This window comes from Megascapheus bottae, chromosome 2 (assembly GCF_031878675.1).
Source record: "Megascapheus bottae isolate mThoBot1 chromosome 2, mThoBot2.hap1, whole genome shotgun sequence".
In the NCBI taxonomy this organism is placed as follows: Eukaryota; Metazoa; Chordata; class Mammalia; order Rodentia; family Geomyidae; genus Megascapheus; species Megascapheus bottae.
Window position 1 is genome coordinate 69549941 of NC_143510.1, and position 16733 is coordinate 69566673.

The 16733-nt window shown below is 35.5% G+C and overlaps 1 protein-coding gene across 2 annotated transcripts in view; it reads left to right on the plus strand.

The window, feature by feature from the left end:
* Positions 1 to 16733, plus strand: part of Mettl25 (methyltransferase like 25) — a 53416-nt gene that overhangs the window by 12065 nt on the left and 24618 nt on the right. For both annotated transcript variants that reach the window (XM_090328332.1, XM_090328333.1), the window contains exons 4-5: positions 2526 to 3125; positions 5500 to 5647. In XM_090328332.1, coding sequence (XP_090184458.1) covers positions 2526 to 3125; positions 5500 to 5647 — 748 coding nt within the window. The remainder of the gene's footprint in view (positions 1 to 2525; positions 3126 to 5499; positions 5648 to 16733) is intronic.

A 16733-nucleotide genomic window follows, 5' to 3' on the forward strand; every position in this document is an offset into this window, starting at 1 on the left:
AAGTGTAGAGTTCAGTACAGAACCACAGATTTGTGATTACTTCTTCCATAGAGCTATTCCACTTCTAAAGACATGGCATATTTTAGCATCTGAAATTATTACTTTGTCACTTAAATTAAACATATTAACTTTTATCTTGTTTGGGGGGGCAAGTGCTTTCTAGGAAGGAATATTTTCACAAATTTGAGATCAGAGAACCATTCAGCTGATAGCATGATTTAAACAAAAGCTGATAGCTGATGACACTGTGACTCATGCCTCAAATCCTAGCTACTGAGGAAAGTGAGATTTGAAGACTGAGGTTTAAAGCAGAAAAATTCGTGAAACTCTGTTTCCAATTACCCAGCAAGCTACTGTAATGGAGGCATGGATCAAGTGAGAGAGCTTGAATTGTGAGTGTAAAAGCAGAAACAGAAGGCACAAGGCCCCGAGTTTAAGTCCCATTATTGGTATATACACCACATGCACACACCCAAAGTCTACAACTAATGACAATGCAGGATGGACTAAAAGCTTCTTTGCATCAACTGATCAACTGAGCTGTATAATGCATATGGAAGAATTTTTTTTAAAAAAACGTTTGTATTAAATTTCTTTTGATTTAAAACAATTGTTTTTTTACCATGTTTGGTCAAAACTACATGTAAGTAATCTGTAAGGTAGGCCGACAGTACCATCCTTTAAACATCAGAATTTTTAAACATGTGTTCTCATTTACTAGTATACTGTACAGACAGTTGCAGGTGAAAGCAAATAATGTCTGATATGTTTTGCCTTGGATTTTATTTTTTTCAAAATGAACAGAAACTGTGGCCTGAGTTACTTGTCTCATTATATTAGTAGCACAAAATTGTGTTTTTTGGTTTTGAATTCTTTTATAGTTTCTTACTTGGAATGTATCTTTGTTTTGAAATAGAATTTTTATGTAAGACATTGATGTCTGACAGTAGGTTTAAAATAAAAATATAATTATTATTCACCCTGGCCTGTAAAAATAGAAATTTTTTTCTTGCAGGGGCGGGGGTTGGTCGTGGGGCTTGAACTCTGGCCTGGGCTCTGGCCCTGAGCTAGCTGCAGTGCCACTTCCTGTTTTCTACTGGTTAATTGGAGATAAGGGTCTTATGAACTTTAGTTCCAGGACTGGCTTTGAACTGCAATCTTCAGATCTCAGCCTCCTGAGTGACTAGGATTACGGGCATGAGCCATTGCACCCAGAAAGAATAGAAATTCTTTATACCCTACAAGAAAATCTATGGAGGCAATGAAAGATTTTCTCTCCTGTAATTTTTATTTGACATTAGAATCTCATAGATTCACCCAGACTTATGAATATTTTGGAGATAAATAGATAATTGTTCTTGCTCTCTCCCTCTCTCCCTCCCTCCCTCCCTCCCTCCCTCCCTCCCTCCCTCCCTCCCTCCCTCCCTCCCTCCCTCTCCCTCCCTCCCTCCCTCCCTCTCCCTCCCTCCCTCCCTCCCTCTCTCCCTCCCTCCCTCCCTCTCTCTCTCTCTCTCTCTCTCTCTCTCTCTCTCCTCTCTCCTCCCTCCCTCCCTCCCTCCCTCCCTCCCTCCCTCCCTCCCTCCCTCCCTCCCTCCCTCCCTCCCTCCCTCCCTCCCTCCCTCCCTCCCTCTCCTCTCTCTCTCTCTCTCTCTTCTCTCTCTCTCTCTCTCTCTCTCTCCAGAAAGATAGATGGATGGATAATCAGTAATATCCTTCAGTCTTATTGTGTGTGTGTTTTCAAAATTGATTTTGTGACTTTGATTTGTTTGCCTGCCTTCCCAAAATAAAATACAATATCACTTGTATGTTTCTTTAGACAGTAGTATCTTGTAGTATCTTTATTAGAATTGTGATTTTTCTATCAATTTAAAGAAAATTACCATCATTATATGGAGCCTAATATTTCATGAGTGTGATGTATCTTGTTATTTAAAACTTTTAAATTTTTGCACTGACTGGAGCCTTCCAGAAAATGCTGAATAAAATTAGTGAGAGTTGGGGCTGGGAGCATGGCCTAGTGGTATAGTGCTTACCTGGCATGCATGAGGCCCTAGGTTTGATTCCTTGGTACCACATACACAGAAAAAACTGGAAGTGGCGCTGTGGCTAAAGTAGTAGAGAGCAAGCCTTCAGAAAGCCCGAGGACAATACCTAGGCCGAATTCAAGCTCTAGGACTAGCAGAAAAAACTGATGAGTGTTTTTAAATAGAAATAAAAGCATTACATATTTGGTTATTTTAAATTGGATAGGGAAGGGAGGGAAACAAGATGAGGGGCGGTGTAGGGGGGAAGGGGTGGGGACCAAAACATGAGAAAGGGTATCAATGTATGTGAAGTAATGCACCTTCTATCTGGTGAATATAATGTAACCCTTCTATTAATTACAATAAAAAATATATGGAAAAAAAATAAAAGCATTAAAATGATACTGTAACAGATTGTGAAAAGTATACAACCCATTTGTTTCCTTGCTTTTTTTTAAGTCTTGAGTACTAAATCTTATAATTTTGTTTTTCTTACTTCAGGTAATTGACTTGGGTTCTGGTAAGGGCTACCTAAGCTCCTTTCTGTCCTTGAAGTATGGCTTGAAAGTTTATGGAGTTGATTCCTCAAATACCAACACTCATGGAGCTAAGGAAAGAAACAGGAAACTGAAGAAACATTGGAAACATTATCATACTCAGTCAAGGGGAGATGCCAATGGACATGTACTAAGAATGACAAAAGAAATAAAAGTAAAAAGTGAGATTAAACATAAAGTGGATATGGAAGAAGTTTATGACAATAGTACTAGGAATCAAGAAGTGATAGCTACTTCAGATATTTTGACAGATTATTCGAGCTCTGTAATTGCTAACTTTAGAAAACAAATGGAAAACCTAAAGATTCAACCACATGAAGAAGAAAATCTGTGTCTTGAAAATGACTTTCCTCTAATAGACCTTTTGCCTATCAATGCCATAGAGCTGACTTCTTCATCGAAGATACCCAATGGAGAAATGTCAGAAGCCAATAAAGGAAGAAGGAAAATGACATCAAAATTAAGTGAATCAAGTGTATTTTCACCTTTAACCTCTTTTATCACAGCTGATTCAGAACTACATGACATTATTAAAGATCTGGAGGTGATTTATCTTTTGAATCTTTTAATCCACTAAAATTTTATAAGCATAGAATTTTTGTAGTCACAACTGTCAAAGTCAGTAATCAATTCTACAATAATTCTAGAATCCCTTTATTTCTTTCAAATCTCCTAAATCAAATAGAAAAACTAGAGCCAAAGTTATCAAGAAGCTAAGTTCTCTATTTGCAACTTAATATTGTTAACATTCTAGACCAAGGTCTTCTCAGCTTAGTCATGACCTTTCAGTCTGTTGCGTCTCTTAATAAATATTCTTATAATTTCCAAACTGCTAATTATCAAGAAGGCCAGGTGCTTACAAAGCCTTCCAAAAACTGCTTTAAAGAGAAAATTAGTTCGAACAAATGAATATTGTATCACCACCTACAGAAACAATTGTTTTTCTTAGATTAGATTAATTCTCTCTGTTTTCTATATTACATGAACAGATGCAACATTTTTATAACATTCTAAATAATAATTAAACAATTTCATATATTCCTGAATATAATTATAAAAATATACATGAGTCGTAAGTTAATACTTCTCTTAATTTGAATTTGCAAAGTAACATAAATAATAACAATGCCAAAATAATTGGAAAACATCTACTGAATTATGAAATTCAGTATGGTATGCTAGAGATTATACCAAATCATTTGTAGAAATTAAGTGCAGGAAATATTGCTATGGCTCAGGTGGTAAAACAGTAGGTAGCCTTGAGCTGAAGAGCTCAGCAACAGTGTCCAGACCCAGAGTTCAAGCCCCATGACTGACAAAAAAAAAAGAAATTAAATGTAGAGTTCAGGTACTACTATTATCCCAATTTTATTGATAAGGAAATTTTATAGATAAGAAAAGTTAACAGAAATCTGTAAAATCCCACATGAGCCTGAAGTGAGATTTAAACCCAGGCTGGCTGTCTCCCTAGACTATGTTCTTAAAGATTCTAATATAATTTATATAATTGGGCTTATTAATAATTTTTCCTTGATAAGAAATATGTGCATCACCAGCATACATTAAAATTTGGTTTTAGTTGGTACTGAAAGGATGTAAACTGTTGGGAAACAACTATAACATTTTAGGGACTTGATGGTTTGGTTTTAAAATAAACAAAACTGAGTACAACTTCTGTGTTCCACCCAAGATCTTACAGTTAATGAGACTTTGTGACTACCTAGATTTGAGGATGTCATATGGAAATTTGAGAGGATGACTTATTACAGGCGGAGGCCTGTAATCTGAGCTCTTCAGGAGGCTACGATATGAGGATTATGGTTCAAAGCCACCCCAGGGACAAAAATCCATGAGACTTATCTCCAGTTAATCACCAGAAAACCGGAAGTGGAGCTGTGGCTCAAGTGGTAGAGCATTAGCCTTGAGCAAAAGTGTTCAGGGACAGCACCCAGCCCCTTAGTTCAAGCCCTATATCCACAAGAAAAAAACAGGCTGCAGTTTCAAATGGTAAATGAGTACAAATGTTCTAGGTCCTTTTGTTCCTTCTTTAAATTTCTATTAGTCATGTCAAAGACATGACTATTTTTAATGACTTGTAGATTGAGTAAAATTCTGTCTGCACTTGTCCCCATTATATATGTGCATATGTATATTTAAGTTTTTCATACTTAGGAGAAATTTTTCTTCCAAATATATTTCCATAAAATACAGGGCAAAGTTTCTTTTTTTCAGTACTGGGTTTTGAACTCAAGGACCTATTGGTGATAGTTGCTCTACAACTTGAGCCATACCTTTAGCCATAGAACAGAAAATATTATGTCGAATTTTATCTTCCTATATTTGAAATGATGAAAAACTAAACATGTGAACAGTAGAAAAGCCATATTTGAAGCAATTACATTTTTATAACATTGTAAGGTTTTTTAATGAGCAATCTGAAGAAGCTTATAAAAATTTTACTAATGTAGTAAAAAAAAAGGATATAATAATACCTTACATCACAGATTAAGCCTAGTAGTACATGATATGTATCTTTGAGCAAACCCTTGATTTATACTGTCTATTTGTTGATCCAATCTTGGTTGTAAAAAGAAATGAGAAATTGCCTGGTAGTTCACGCCTGTAATCCTAGCTTCTCAGGAGGCTGAGATCTGAGGATCAAGGTTCAAAGCTAGTCCGGGCACTAAAAGACCTGAGACTCTTATCTCCAATTAGAAAATGGGAAATGGAGCTGTGGCTCAATGGTAGGATGGTAGGCTTGAGCTGAAGAGCTCAGGGACAGTGTGGAGTTCAAACCCCATGACCCACAAAAAAAAAAAAAAAAGAAATGAGAAATTAAAAGTATGAGCCAGTGTGCCTTGCTCTGTTTTAAGCCCCCTTTTGGCTACCAACATTTACTTTTCTTCTTGTCTTTAAAGGATTGTTTAATGGTGGGTTTACATACCTGTGGTGATCTTGCTCCAAATACTCTGCGGATATTTACTTCCAAGTCTGAAGTCAAGGGAGTTTGTAGTGTGGGTTGTTGCTACCACCTTTTATCTGAAGAGTTTGAAGACCTACCCAAAGGTATAAAGCTTTCCATGCATTACTATTTGGTTAATAATTGCTGTTTTCTGTGTCTCTTTTTGTTTTCTTTTGGACAATATTGTGATTTGACTTTACATTAAGATAACATTTAGCTGAGGGTAATGGGTACCAACACATGTGAAAAGGTATCAATGTATGTGAATTAATGCACCTTCTATCTGGCAAATATCATGTAACCTTTTTATTAATTACAATAAAAAAAGATAACATTTAGCTGACCACTAGTAACTCATGTCTGTAATCCTAGTTACTTAGGACGTGGCGATCTGAGGATCATATCTCAGAATCAGCTCAGGAAAAAAAATGGAAAGGAATATAAAAACTTCATATTCATCTTCATTTTTTATTACTGGGATTTGAACTCAGGACTTCTTGTTTACAAGATTTCCCTTAATCCTTAATAACAGATTCCTTGTAGGAAAGCATTGGATTGGGTGTATTATTTGATTCTGAGAGTTCTTAAGAAACATACAATGAAATTTTTTTTTAAATAATTGGCCCATGCTTTCTGATGGCAGTATAGAAATCCATTGTGTGTAAGTACCACATCTTCATAAGAAAATGGAAAGACTTGGAAAAAATCATATTAAATGATGTAAGCCAGACCCAAAGGTACATAAGCTCCATGGTATCGCTCATTTGTAATAATTAGTACACATCTAGGATTCACTAGCAGAAGGTCACAGAAGCTCAAAAGCTACGTACATATGATCATATAGGATGAGACTAAATGAAATGAATTCTAGGATATGGAAACAAGAGATTTATTTTTATGATTAGTGTTCTTAATGTATTATGTGAAGTTTCTTTTTTCTGGTTAATCTCATGCAGTTACTATATCTGACTTTGTTACCTGGTATATTGTATGTATGTTTATTTGTTTATTTGAAATAGGGAAAGGAAGGGGAAAAACAAGATGATTGGGAGGGAGTTGGAGGAAAGAAAATGGAACAAAACCATGAGAAGGGGTATTAATGTGTGAAAAGTAACGCACTTACTACCTGACGAATGTAACTGTAATCCCTCTATACATTACCCCAAAATAAAATAAAATAAAGCAGTTTTTGAAAAATTTAAAGTAATTGGCCCAATATGGAGATAGAAGTAGACACTTGGGGTGTGTAATTTTTTTTTTTTTTGGCCAGTCCTGGGCTTGGGCTCAGGGCCTGAGCATTGTCCTGGGTTTTGTCGAGGCTAGAGCTCTACCACTTGAGCCATAGCACTACTTCTGGCTTTTTCCTCTGTATGTGGTACCAAGGAATCAAACCCAGGTCTTCAAGCACTATTCCACTAGGCCATATTCCCGGCCCCAGGAGATATGTAAATTTTTTGTTATTATTTATTTATTTTGTTGGCTATGAGGCTTGAACTCTGGGCCTGGGTGCTGTCTCTGAGCTCTTTAGCTCAAAGCTAGTACTCTACCACTTTGAGCCACCGAGCCCCTCTGGTTTTCAGATGGCTAATTGGAGATAAGAGTCTCAGGGCCTTTCATTCCCGGACTGGCTTTGAACCATGATCCTCAGATATCAGCCTCAGGAGTAGCTAGGATTACAGGCATCTGTAAATGTAAAGATAATGTTCCTGCATTTAATACCTGTAATGTCAGCTGCTTACCTCCTTCTTTCACATAATCATTACCCAGAAGATATATTCTCTTTCCAAGACAATACCTCTGGTCCTGGTAGATCCCAACAGCCGTTGATCTGTACCATCAGGTCTCAGTACTTCCCCACCAAGGACAGACATTTTTTCTCCTTTTGCCAGTGTAGTCTAGGCTCTACCAATTATTTTCTCTACAAACACCTTACTCTGCCTCCAGAATTATCCCCAGAACAGTCCTAACTGATTTGAGATGTTTGTTTCCTGCTGTATATTTGTTAGAAATTGTTAAGTTATGAGTAGTTTTATTTTTTCTCTGGTTTTTGTGAAGTATTAAGGTGAACATAACTTTCAGCAACCAGGAAGTAACAGGTTTTCACCTGCTATCTAGTTTTCCAGTCCTGCTTATAAAGAGATTTACAGAAGGTGCATGCCAGGATTGAAAAGAAGGTATTGGCTAGTTACTCCTTTGCCAGTCCATTTTGCATCACTCTTCAGATAACTTTTCTAATCAATTGTGACATTAAACTTAACACATATTCATTGACCATGTATAGTAATTAAAATGAATTTAGACAGAGTTTGTTAGGTGGAGCAGTACTTGAAGAGCACAAAGGAGCAATAAATGCCTTAGACACATTTTTGGTCACTTTCTTTCATGCCAAAGAAATCACTATCAGATTGATGAGCCATTAGAGCTTCGACACAATCTTTTTGTCAAAACTGAGCACTTTAATTTAAATGTAATGATATAGATGAATGTCTATGTAGTGTGTATTGAAAGATTATTGAAAACAAGTGACTAGAAATAGGGTGGGATATATCTTTGTTGCCTTCTGTGGCAGCTGCTTTCACATAAGTAATAGGATACCTGATTGAATTGAGCAAATGTTTTTTGAATAGTTACTATTTCTAGTCCTCTGTATTTGGCACTTTGTGTATAATAAAAGGAAATTGTGAAGGGCCTCCCAAAAAAGTAAATGCTTTGGGAAAGAGGTAAAAAACTCAAATAGATGACAAGTAGAGTTCAATTTAACAAGCATTCATTAAATGCCATCTGTGCTATACTCTATTTTAAATCGTGGTGATCTAACAATATATGAGGTACCATTTTCACCCTTAAAGAACATTTTTGAGAAGCCCTTAGTTCAGAGAATCAGATATATTTTGCTAGTAATGTTTTTTTTCTTTTCCTATAAGCTTCGCCAATCCATGGCAAGGTTCTTCTGTCAAAAATATGTACAGTGGCTCATGCCTGCAGGAGATTGCGATCTGAGGATCTAAGTGTGTATCTAGCTCAGGCAGAAAAGTCCCATGAGACTCTGTTCTTGCCACAGAGACTCTTCAGTAAAATACTCAAAAAAGCTGGAAGTGGTGCTGTGGCTCAAGTGGTAGAAGGATCCGGTACAGCACCCTGAGTTCAATCCACGGGACTGCCAAAACACACACACACACACACACACACACACACACACACACACACACACACTATAAACTTATTTTATATATTTATATAATAGTATACACATATACGTACACATGCACACACATATGGGCTAGGAGTGTGGCCTAGTAGTAGCATACTTGTCTAGCATGCATGAAGCCCAGAGTTCAATTCCTTGGTACCACATACACAGAAAAAGCCAGAAGTGGTGCTATGACTCAAATGGTAGAGCGCTAGCCTTGGGAAGACCCAAGGACAGTGTTCAGGCCCTGAATTCAAGCCCCAGGACTGGCAAAAATAAAAAATAAAAATAAATATGTATATATAAATTCACATATATATTTATGTATATGTGCACAGTAAACCACTAATACTATCAAATAGAGAATTCTGTGTTTAAATGTGACAAGCGAATGATAAAGCTAGGGGTTTTGGTTGTCAGAAAAGCAAAGAATAAGAAAGAAAATGATTGAAGCCGGGCGTGGTGGCTCACGCCTGTAATCCTAGTTACTCACCAGTCTGAGATCTAAGGATCAAGGTTCAAAGCCTGCCTGGGCACAAAAGGCCCTGAGACTCTTATCTCCAGTTAACCTCTAGAAAAGGGGAAGTAGGGCTTGGCTCAAGGGTAGGACAGTAGCCTTAAGCTGAAGAGCTCAGCATCAATGCCTAGGCCAAGCCCCATGACCTACAAAAAAAAGAAAAGAAAACTTGGTTTATTTTGTAGTTTTGCTTAATTCTAGACACCACATTGGTCTCAAAAGTTAACTTACTCATGTTTGGTGACAGTCCAACTTCATTTCTCGTACTTTATCTTTTGTATAAGACAGAAGTAATGAACCGCCCTTGCAGTTTTTATAGCAGTATTTCCTAATCTTGGTTGCCCAATCAAGTCAAACTCTTGACAAGTTTAGTATGCTGCAGATGTGTGGCTTCTCAATTGCAATTTCTAGATGTAAAAATTGAATATTAATAACTATAACAAGCTCCATACATAAATTCTAGTGAACAATATAGTTGGAAATAGTGTGTTTCTTATGATTTTTAAGAAATCTCAGACTTACAGAGGAAGAAATATATACAAAATAGTACATAGAAATGTGTTCAAAAGAATACATATTTCTTATTTCACTTTTCCTTAAATGGGCTCTCTATTCAGATCCATTTGCAGGTCTAAACCAAAAGTTTAACTCCCCAGTGCTGAGCAGGGTATAACAAAGTCAACATTCACAAAGCTGGTATAATTAACCCACAAGAAATTCCTAAGATCTTAGATGAAGACTTTAAAAAAACACAGATCTGAGAGGATGGAAACTAGATTGTATATATATGCGATATGAAGTGAATGCTAGACTATTACTTTTCTATGTCTACTTGTTTTGTGAAACAAAGTCTAACACCCTAGATTCTTTACTTCAACTTCTCCACTATGCTGGGATTACAAGAGTATACCACCAGGCCCAACTGAAACTAGACCAATTCAAGGACAGTATATTCCTCTTGGTACCACTAGAATTTTGATGAGGAAGATATAGAAAGTATGTATACATGTATAAGTAGAGAAGTGGAGATAGGCAAAAGATATATATATATATATATATACACACACACACACACACACACACATACACACATATATACACAGATACAGGAGAAGAGGGAAGTAAGGAATATGGTTAAACAATGAAAAAAACAAGTTGATACCAGAATAGTTCACAGCCACTATTCTACTATGAAATATGGATGTAATCCTACTTTATATTTATAGTATATACTATATGGCTCTAGTATTCTTTACCAAAATAGAAATATTCCACTATTTAGTTTGCTCATATTAAAATAACTCAAGTAAAGAGTGATAGTTTATGTGTACAGGGTATTTTCTCTCATATATCCTGTTGTATATCAAATACTAGTGTACCCTGAAAGGCCAAGTATGTCATGTATCTCTCACTTCATCTCTTAAATACCTGCCTCTCATCCTCACTTTATGTGCAAATCTGTATGATAGAATTTGGGCAATGTTGCCTTTGGTATGAAATGCAAAATGAAGTTATTAATAGTCCAGTATAGTCCAGTAGAAGATTCTGGCATATATACTACTTTATTTTGATGATATTTACTATGTAAGTAATACCTTTTAGCATGAATATTTTTACCCAGTATCATTGTGGTAGACCATAGAGGTGGTCTCTCATGAATGTGAGTTTTCAAAAATGTCTCAAAGTTCTCTATGTGTCATTATTAATACTGAATTTATGCCATATGTTTTAAGAACTGCTTTTAAATATTTTATGTTATGAGCCTGTAGTCCCTAAGAGACCAAAAATAGTTTTATTAAAGTGCTTTATGGAATATATATTTTTCCAAGGTTAACTAGTGTTTCAATGATTTAATCTTAATATTATTATAATTAAGTTGAAATTTTGCTATTTTCTTCTCTTAGAATATGGAGAGAAAATATTTTGTGAAATTTCAGTGTAAAATGAATATTTTTCCTATGAAAGTGGAAGTAAGCTGTATGAAACCCTGCCAATTACGTCTATCAATCACATTTTTTTCACATATCAGTTATCAGAAAAATGGAGCACTTCTTTGGCCTTACAATTAAGTGTATCTCAATTACTGTAAATTATGGCAGTTCAACTATATACTGTGAGTGTTATTAAAAACAACCTTTGTGAAGGCACACATTTGTGCTTGGTCTATTTTTTTCCTCACCTTTTCTCTGTATACTACCAGGGAGTCTTTTTTTTTTAATTGTAATTTATAGATGGGTTACAGTTACATTTGTCAGGTAGTGGGTACATTCCTTCTCAAACCTTGATACCCTTCTCCTTTTCCCTCCCCTCCCCTCCCCGAGTCATCTTGTTTTTCCCTTTTCCTTTCCTATTTCAAATAAATAAGTGTGTGTACAGTATACTAGTATATAAATTCAGATACAGTAACCTCATGAGATTAACCATATGTGGAAAAAAAGAGAAAAGAAATAACTTTACATAGTACATTAAAAAGAGCAATCACAAAGATAAATCTCTTTCTTGTTTCATTAACCTAGAGTTCATTTAGTCTCATCGTGTATGATCATAGTATATAGGTTTTGAGGTATTGTGATCCCTCTGCTAGGAGAGTCCTAGATATGAACTATTACGAATGAGGGATGTCATGGAGCCTATGCTCCTTTGGGTCTGGCTTACTTCATTTACTATGATTTTTTCCAAGTTTTTCCATTTCCTACGAATGGCACAATGTCATTCTTTCTGATGGCAGCATGGAATTCCATGCTGTATAAGTACCACATCTTCTTGATCCATTCATCTACTGAGGGGCATCTGGGTTGGTTCCATATCTTAGCTATGGTAAATAATACTGCAATGAACATCATTGTGCTAGTAGCTTTAGTAGGGCCTTGCTTCAGAAATTTGGGTAAATACTAGGGAGTGGGATTGCTGGATCATAGGGAAGCTCTATATTTAGTCTTTTGAGGAATTGCACTGCTTTCCAGAGTGGTTGAAAGAGTACATTCCACCTAGCAGTTAGCAGGGATCCCTCCTGGCCACATCCCTGGTAGCATCTATTGTTATTTGATTTCTTGATAATAGCCATTCCAGTTTGGGTGAGGTGGAATCTCAGAGTTATTTTGATTTGCATTTCTTGTATGGTCAGAGATGTCAAGCATTTCTTCATGTGTCTATAGCCCATTCTTACTTCCTCTTCAGAGAGCTCTAATACTATAGCCCTTTTAATGAATGGATGTTTCTTTGAGGATTTGTTTTTGAGAGTTTTTTTTAACAGTATTAGTCCACTCCAAACACTGCAGGTATGTAATCTACTATCACCAGTGTGGCCCTAGCAAGCAATAGTGTGACTTCATGCTTGCTTTCTGCCTTTAATGTGTTAGGTAATATGATGATTCTTCCAATATTTTCTTTACTTATCAGTTAGCACAAGGTTGCAGGCACATTTTTATGGAATTTTTTGGCCTGGTTCTCTTATTTTGTGTCACCTATTGGAATTTTAAGAGAGAATAATAAATACTTAGTGTTCACTTTCTCTGAAGTTTCATTGCTTTTTTAAAAAGCCAGTACTGGACCTCAAACCCAGGACTTGAGTACTAACTATCCCACAGGTTTTTCACTCTAGGCTGGTTCTCTACCACCATTTGAGAATATGTCCATGTATAAAGCAGGTATCCATTGTAGATTATCTTTAAATGAAAGACAAAAAGTTAAATTAGGTGATTTATCTCTTTTGGCACTAATTTTGTTCTCTTACTTGAGCACAGCTTTTCAAGCATGTCTGTTATTTACACTGAACCAGACTCGTTTGTATTGGTACATTTTTGACTTAGATTTTGTGTATATGTCTCTTAATTATATTGCCTTTGTATAAACAAATACTTTGATTTTCTGCTCTGATTATGCATTTGGATGATAATATGAAGTTTTTGAAAACTACAAATCTATGAGTACAATAATGGCAAAAATAGTGTTAACATTTCTCAAAGTTTTAATATGTCTGATTCTTAACCAGGAATATTCTCTAACCAACTGTCTGGTAATTTTTTTAAATTACCAGTTATTAACCAGTTCCTTTATTAACAGTGTGGATAAGATACTTGCAGGAATTATCTGAGCTTGAAAAGGATTTGTGAGGTCACTAGACTAGATATTCTCTTCACTCAGTCTTAAAGGAGATAAGTAGAATACTGTCAACCTGTAGAGTCAGCAGATTAAAAGCTTTTGTTAGAATACAGCATTACTTTCACTGTTCTGCTGAACCTGTATCACAGATAAAGTCTTGCCAACTTGTGTAGAATAAACAGAGATTTCTTGGCAATCTTAGTTCAATTACCTCACACTGACAGCTGTATCTGATCTTCAGTAAGCTGTATGTTTTCTAGAATGTTGGCACTGATATTATGTTTGTCCTGGGGCATTTTTTGCCGACTTCACAGTCTTTAGAAATGGATCTTTAATAATTCACTCTCTTTTTTCTTTAATTTGAGCCTCATTATTTTTGTGACTAATATAAACTGGTTTTTGAAGCTTATGTAGATTGAGTTTATTTAGCATAAAAAAGTTTTCTTTGTACTCATGATAAATGAAAGAAGCCAAGACTTCTTAAATTTAAATAAAAAATTAATACATCTACATAGAAAAATGGAAAAGAAATATGATGTCTGCTTTGAATTTAAAATAATGTAAAAGCAAGACTTATATTCAAAAACACTTGACTATAAAACTAACATAGGACAAGCTTAAAAGAAAAAAAAAACAGCTGGTTGTGGTTGCACACACCTATAACCCTAACTACTCAGGAGGCTGAGATCTGAGTATCTTGGTTCAAAGCCAGCCCTAGCACTAAAGACCGTGAGACTGGATAGCCTTGAGCTGAAGAGCTCAGGAGTCCAACAGCCAAGGCCAGAGTTCAAGTTGAAATATCCAGTGTTAGGGATTCACATAGCCTACCAGTTCCTTCAAACTGCGGTAGGATCTTTGAGCCTGTAGAGGTACTTTGGATATGGAGTCAGGGAGACAGATCACACCGTGAGCCTGTCCTTCTAGCTTAGGTTTTGTTGTGTAAGGTTACAAGGGGGCTCTTACAAACAGATTGCATTTCCTTAAGCTAGCCATCATTGTGGTGATAATGTTTTTATGCGCTTTGTTTCTCCCCAGTTCTAAAATGGTTCTACCACAGCATCTAGAATTTTGTCAGTCATAACCAAATTATCTATATCTGCAATGTCTTTTCTGAAAGGTCCTACATTTTCTTGTATGATCAAACATTTGTCTCTTACCTTCAAAAGGAAATTTCTCTTATCCCAGGAGCAGTGAATTTTTCTTATATGGAATAATTACCTCCTTCCAGCTCATTGTTCCTTTTAAATGACATGTGTTTCCTAATTCTGTGTAAGAAGTCGCCTCCCAAACTTATTGCAGCTATTGACCCAATAGTTATTATTTCTAATAATTTCTGTGGGTCAAGAACTCATGAATAATTTGGCTATGGATTTCTTGTTTTAGATTTTTTTTGGAACTGATATATCCATTCCAATGGAATCTATTTGTCAGAAAGTCTGTGCTCTTCTCAATGTCCTATTATTATATTATTTTTTGCCCAAGTTTTCTTTATACTATCACTCCAAAAGGATCTCTGTACCTATTTTCACTAACCAGACATGCTTCTTCAAAGCCTAAGGTGAATTGCAGAGTAGATTTAGCCACTAATTATACCTTTCATTATGAATCCATTTTCTTGTATTTTAAAATTGAGATTTGGTTTAGAAAATAAATTGACTCATCTATTTATTAAAATGTTTTTCAAATTTGTTTGCTGATTTCTTTCTTTCTAGATATTTAGTTGAATAGTAGAAAATGTTGAGCAACAGATCATTATTTCAAATTGTAAGATATTCTTTGTTTTTTAAGAGTGTGTCTTATTTGAAGCTTTTGTTTGTGTGATCTCTTTTTTGCTGCATTAAGTCATCTCTTAATAGTTGTTCCTTGCTTTCTGTTTTTGCAGAAGATTCATTATACAGTCTCAGATTCCAAAATCTGTGGATTTTTTAGTACTTTATATACATGAACACAGTACTATAGCCTATGTATATCATTGCCTGTACTTCCAATCATCTCTGGATGGCTTATGACATCTGGTGCAATGTAAATGTCATAAAAAATTGTTGGTATAATAAAATACAACACACCCTCTATCTCTGTGCTCTCTATCTCTTTACATTAAAATCTGCCTGTTTTAACCTTATCATTTAACATTCGTGTCTCTATTGAATCCTAAAACCTTCAATAAAATGCAACTAGTGTAAATTCTTCTTGGAACCAAATGTGGCCAAAAATGACTTGGATAGACTTTAGGGGTTCCATGAGTTCTCCATAATTACAAAAGAGGTTGTTTATGAATGTAAATTTATAGCTTGATTGTTAAAACTGTGGATTCTTGAGTCAGACTTCCTGGGTTTAAGTTCCAAGGCTGCCATGTATGAGATTTATAAATTAGACAGTTTTCTTAGCCTGCCTTCAGTTACCCTGTCTGAAATATGGGAATAATAGTTCATAGAATTATATTAGAAATAAAAGCAAGTTAATAGCATTAAAGCATCAACAATATTGCCTCACAATATTAATGCATTAAAAACACAACTACAAACATGAAAATAAAAACTCATTAAAAGAAAATTCGACTGAGGTAGATTTCATGAAAGAACTTCTGTTTGTAGTTGTGTTTTATGCCTTAGCTTAATAGAAATTTATATGTATTTCAATTTTCCTTTAATTCTGTCAGTTTTTATAATTTTTATTCAAATTTATTTTCCAGGCTTTGATTTAAAATAAAAAATGGCCAGGTGCCATTGGCTCACACCTATAATCCTAGCTACTCAGGAGGCTGAGTTCTGAAAATCATGGTTCCAAGCCAGCCCAGGCACTAAAGTCTGATAGACTCCGATCTCCAGTTAAGTACCAGAGCACTGGAAATGTGCTGTGGCTCAAGTGGTAGAGTTTTAGCATTGAGCTGAAGAACTGGTGCTCGGCCCAGATTTCAAGCCCCACAGCCAATGAAAAAATAAAATGTTGCTGTAGTCCCTAATGCCTGATGTTAGATGTGACTTACTCCTAACAAAGACTCAAAGGCACCCTTTTTCCTGATGTGATTAACCAGCTTTCCATCTGCCATAAACTCTTTCAGTAGTTATTGAAATCTCATCACATTCATGATTTAAAGAACTAAGTAAAATTTTCCTGGTATCCATTCCTTTGTTGTCAGAATATTAACTACTTAATCCTTAGTTCTTACATTAGTAAAATAAGTAAACCCTCATATTGTCATTATGTATGTTAAATAAGAAAGAGAACATGTTTACAGCCCTTAATAGGCTATAAATATTAATTAAACTTGTCATTAAATATATTGAAAATAAATAAATAAATAATATTGTTCTTTTTTCTTGTTTCAAGACTCTATGGTTCCATCTGAAAAGTTAGAACATCAGGGAGTAACATATGTGAG